The 5,227-nt window shown below is 71.2% G+C and overlaps 1 protein-coding gene across 1 annotated transcript in view; it reads right to left on the bottom strand.

Moving 5' to 3' along the window:
* Nucleotides 1–280: 280 nt before the first annotated feature.
* The window catches only part of JAG2 (jagged 2), a 17,033-nt gene continuing 12,086 nt past the window's right edge, over nt 281–5,227 (bottom strand). Inside the window, exon 19 of the mRNA XM_012724354.1 lies at nt 281–549. Coding sequence (XP_012579808.1) covers nt 281–549 — 269 coding nt within the window. The remainder of the gene's footprint in view (nt 550–5,227) is intronic.

The raw sequence follows: 5,227 nt of genomic DNA, 5'->3' as shown, positions 1-5,227 counted from the left end.
CGCTGCTTTTCCTGGACGGTGCCTTTCCCGGAGAGCCCTGAGCAGATGGCGTGGCCGTCGCTCAGCCTGGCGTCTTCCCGCGGAGGAGAGCGTGGGGCCAGGGCTGGCCTGCAGGTCCCCAGGGCTGGGCTCGGCTGGCCGGGGGACCGGCCTGGCCCTCACCCGCACAGCTGCTGGGCTCAGGGGGCGACCATCGGCCCGATGGAGGGATGGCCAGGAAGGCGCGCGGCCGGCTAGCTGGTCCGGCCACGTCCGGGCTGGGCCTTGTCGGCAGAGGGCGTCACCCGTCCACAGTGCCGGACAGCGCGGGCCGGTAGAGCTGGTCACCACCGGTCACCGGAGCCAGAGACACCACCAGCAGCAGCCCCCGGGCCGCCAGGCGGGGCCGCACCTGCGCCCTTTGGGGCGCGGGCAGGCCCCACGCGGCCGGCGGCCTTTGCCAGTCCCCTCTGAGGTCGGCCACTGTCCTTCCTGTTTCTCCCCAGGCCAGGAACAGAGTCCTCACGGCTGCCTCTGGCCTGGCTTCTCTCTCCAGGTCTCCACCGACACCTGGCAGGGCCATTTTCAGTCCTGTGGCTGGTCAGACCAGCGCCAACCAGCCACAGCTGGCGCCCGACGGGCCCCCACGACCCGCAAAAGGGGCCCCTTCCCGCGCTGTTCCCCACAGCGGAGTGTGGGTGACCCCAGCCGCCTGCCCCTTCACCCGCCCCACCCACCCGCCCGGCCATCCATTCTACCCCGTTTTTCCCACTTTCTCGTCTCGGGGGCTGGCTCCCGTTGGGAGCACTGCTTCCAGGTCGTGTCCTGATGAAGGGAGACCGCGGGAAAGGCCTGATGACCCGGGCCTGGCCACCCGCCCGCCGCGCACCCACTCACGGTCTTCCAAGGCTCATGCCAGGACCCAGGTCGGCTCCCTGGCGCCCGCCCCGACACGGGTGCCCCACTCGGGCTCAAGGCGTCCCTTGCTTAGGAGAGCGGAGGCCTCAGGAAAGGCCTGGGGCCTGGGTGCGGGCCCGTCTGGCCACCGTAGGAGCCCAGGGCAGCTCGAGCCCCATGTCCAGTCGTCCGCGGGAGTGGAGGGCGGCAGCGTCCGCCCACCGCATGGTGTGATGCCGTCACCAAGGCCGGACGTAGCCCTGTAGCCCTGATGAGTCTGCCAAGGTCAGGGACACTGCTCCTTGCCCGGCAAGCAGACAGCAGGGGCCTGGGGCAGGCAGGGCCTCCCGGGGACACAGGCCCGCCCCATCCACTCACTGCCCGCCCCCCACAGCAGCGAGCCAGCGATGCTCTGGCCTGGCCTCATCTCCCTCGCCCCTAGCCGCCTCCCCCCGCCCTGGCACCCCCTCCAAGAACTCCAGCAGGAAAAGGGGAGCCAGTACTGAGGTGCCCAGACGACCCCTCCCTCTGGGCATGCTGCCTGGCACTGCCCTACGGACAGGAGGGAACAGTCTCGTGAGCCCACAGGCACCAGCAGACATCTGGGGGTCTCCAGCCGACTGGAGAGGGGGCCTGGGGCGGGCTTCAGGAGGGGTCTCCGCCTGAGTGGCCTCGGGCCTCGATGCCCCAGCTGCAGCAAGTAGGCCGACGGCCTCAGACAGAGCCTCTCCCCACACGCGGGGCGCGTGCTGGGGGCTCCTGGGCCCCATCAGTGTCTCCGGCCTGTCGGCGGGAAGCCAGTGGAGGACCCAGAACTGGCCCCCAGCTCTTCCCAGCCAGGCCCAGAGAGGTGCAGGCACATCGGCTCAGCGGTGCCCCAGGGGAAGGGGCTCAGGGCCCGGGCGGTGCCCCCTCCGTGCCAGCCTCGTCCTCCCGGCCAGGCTTGCTCCCTCCAGGGCCTGCGGATGCTCCTCCACCCCCACTTTCGCAGCGGCAGCGAAGGCACAGGGAGCAGGTGAAAGATGCCAGGTGCTTCGCCATGGCAGAGCTGGGAGCTCAGGTTTCCCCTCAGGATAGCACCCCTGTCCCCCTGCAGGAAATCCAAGGCCCGGCAGGAGCGAGGTTCTGGGAAGGAGCCCCTGGGCGCCCAGCGCAGCGCTGGCCTGCCGCCTACTGACCGCTGCTGGCACTGCATCCTGGGGGACCCTGGGCCCCAGCTGCGTGGGGGGCCTGCTTCTCTCTGCAGCCCATCCCCCCACCCACTCTGGGGGCCGTAGGCACCCCAGGACAGTTGCAGCTCCTACGACCCAACAGTCGGGCAAGGCCCCAGCCCGCAGGCGCCTGTGGGCGCTGAGCCGGCTCCCAGCAGGCCCCGCCCCCGCCCTGGTCCCCGCATCCCAGGAGAGCTGGAGGAGAGCTGGGGGGCTGGGGGGCGACTGGGGGAAGGTGAGCTCCTGGCCTTGCTTTTAGGGCGGGGCATCCGGGAGGTGGGGGGAGGCGGCGAGGAAGGGGGGCTCCTGGGGGAGGGGTGTCCTCTCCTTCACTCTGTCCCGCGCCCCCAGCCCAGACTGCTGTCCAGCCTCAGTGGCCCAGATGGGCAGTACATTTGCCCAGGACAGGGAGGAGGGAACGGGGAGATTGGGGTCACGTGGGCGACTGTACTAGGAAGCTGGCTGTGAAGACCTGTCCCCCAGGCCCGCGCTTCCTCTCGTGCAGCGCGCACCCCCCGCCCAGGGCTGCCCACGCAGGCGGCGGGCTGGAGGCCCCGCCCCTGACCGGCAGGGCGCTGCCCCTCGGCCACCCGCGGGTCTCCTACCCCCGCCCCCCTCTCAGCTCCCCGCGGCCAGTCCCTGCCCCCTGCCCCTGCGCTTCGGTTGGCTCTGGCCTGTGGGGGCGGGGCGGGGGGGCCCAACCAGGAGAGTCAAGCGGGGCTGCCTGGCCTGGGGGGGGGGGTTGGTCCCCAGCCAGGCAGCGCCCCACGGGCTTGGGGCTGCCGGGAGCCGGTGAGCCTGGGGGCTTCCGCCGAGCCCTCGTGGCCAAGCAGCCGACCTGGCCCTTGCGCACTGCGGGGAGGCACGCGGGGACCCCAGCTCCTTCCGGCGCAAGCAGTGTCCACTCTGTCTTATCCGCACTGAGTGGGTCCCGCGGGTCCCGTTCTCCAGGTCTGAAATCATGGCAGTGGGGCTGCACCCCGAACCCCGTCTCAGCGTGCCCGGCCCCTCCAGCCCGGCCCCTTCTCCTCCTGGGCCAGCAGCGGAGGGGAGCGCCCCCCCCAGAGCCCTTAGGGGCAGGGGAGGGGGGAGGAGGGGAGGCCCCGGGAGGGGGACACCCCGCCTGCAGCCCTGAGCACCGGCTCTCACAGCCTCCAGATGGGGCGCCGGGGGCGAGGCGGGGTGCCTGACACAGCCCTCTGGAATTCTGGGGGCGTTGGCAGGTGACCCCTCCGCCCTGGGGATGACTCCCGCCCGCCAGCGACAGAGGCCCCACGGCCCCTCCCCGGCCCCGCCCCTCCACCTGCCCCAGGTGCGCAGCTGCTGCGGTGCCCTGCAGGTGCGGCCTCCCCCTGCGGCCCCAGGCCCCTCCCTGCTCCCCGGCCTCTGCCTACAGGCCACACCTCAGCTCCCCCCCCAGCTGCCCAGCGCTGAGTGTGGCTGCTGTGTGCTCCTGGGAGCGGTCACACTCGGCGTCTGCTCCGCCGGGGTGGTCTTCCCACCACCCACCAGGACACCTTTGCCCTATGGTGCCCAGTGTCCAGTCCGCCCGTCCTGCGGCCCAGTGAGGCTCAGAGGGCGGCCACTCCTGACAACACCTGCACCCTGAAAAGCCCAGGGTAGTTGGGTGCTGGGGAGGGAGCAGGTGCAGCCCCCTGGGTGTCAGGAGTGTCCAAGCCAGGCCCTAGGCTGCCCCTGCCAGGTCCCCTGCTGCTCAGCCTGTTCCTGCCCCAGCCACTGCCCTCATAGCGGGCGGGCGGCAGGCCAACACTTGTTGGTGGCCCAGACCCCGCCAGAGTCCCAGGCCTGGCGGCCAGCAGGCCCCCGTGGCCCCCACAAATGACCTCTGCCACCTGGGCTCCAGCCCTGCCCATGGCCTTCCTGTGCCTCAGCCCCAGATGGTTCCTCCGTGCTGGCTCTGCAGGGGTGAGCGGGGGGAAAGTGGGCTTGAGGGAAGAGGGGTGCAGGGAGACCCTAAGAAGCCAGCACCCTCCATCCTGAAAGGGGGGCTGCCAAGATCCCAGGGGGGCCTCCTCCTGCCTGGCACCCCAGTGCCCAACTGACCAGACCCTCATCCCAACCTTCCCTGCCTGGGCCACCTGCCCAGGGCACAGGCCCTGGGCATCAGGTCTGCAGCTCCCGCTTGGCACGGCAGCTTGCTTCAGACACCCCAGCAGGATCCCTGTGTGCCCCCAGGACCCTGCTCCAGCCGAGCAGCCCTCTCCTGGTGGCCCCCAGCGGCTGCCCACCCACTCCCACGCCAGCCACCTCACCTGCCTGCTGGACAGCCTAGGCCCCCGCCAGGCCAGGTCATGCCCCTGATGGCCACCAGGGGGCGCCATGCTTCAGATGAGGCCTTAGGGTGCCCGGAGGCGCTGCTCCCCACTCTGAGCTTCTTCAGCACTCAGCCAGGTGGCCCGCAGGCCTGCTCCCGGGGTGAGGAAGTGCCAGAGAAGGAGGTGCCCACCTGGCCTCTGGAGCCGGCTCCGGGCGCACCTCCGCCCCTGTGCGGTGTCCCCCTGGCTGTGTGAGCTGGCTGGGCCGCCGCACCTCTCTGGCTGGCTCCCCGCTGTAAGTGAGGTGGGCGGCCTTGGCCCTGCGCGGACCATACAGGGCCGGCCCAGGGCGGCGCCCCCAAGCCGCCAGGTGGGTGGGGTGGGGCTGCCAGCAGGGCCGGGCCTCGGGGGCCCAGGCTCCGGCATGCCAGGAGCCGAGCGTGTGTGCGTGCACGCGTGTGAGTGTCACGTGTCTGTGCACGTGGGAGAGCGCCCGCGCGTGAGTGTGTCCGTGTGTGCAATGCAGTGTGGGCCCGAGCGTGCACTGATCGTCTGTGTGCCTGTGTGGACACACACGTGTGAGCAGGAGCGTGCGGGCGTGTGTGCACAGGTGTGCACCACAGGTGTGCACGCGTGTGTGACCACCACTGTGAGCGTGTGTGTCTCTGTGGACACGTGTGTGCGTGTGTGGACGTGTGCACATGTGCGTGAGCGTGTGTGCGTGCGCCAGCCTGTGTGCGTGTTCCCGTGTGTGCATGACCGTGTGGGGGGTGGGTGCGTGCACACGCACCGTCTGGGTGACCAGAGCCCCTGCCCGCTGGACCCCGGCAGCCCGCCCGCGGCCCCCACCCCCGGGTCTGCGCC

The sequence above is a fragment of the Condylura cristata genome, unplaced genomic scaffold (assembly GCF_000260355.1).
Source record: "Condylura cristata isolate star-nosed mole 26May11 unplaced genomic scaffold, ConCri1.0 scaffold00013, whole genome shotgun sequence".
NCBI lineage: Eukaryota > Metazoa > Chordata > Mammalia > Eulipotyphla > Talpidae > Condylura > Condylura cristata.
Note: the sequence above shows the minus strand (reverse complement) of the source record. Positions and strands in the feature narration are given on the sequence as shown.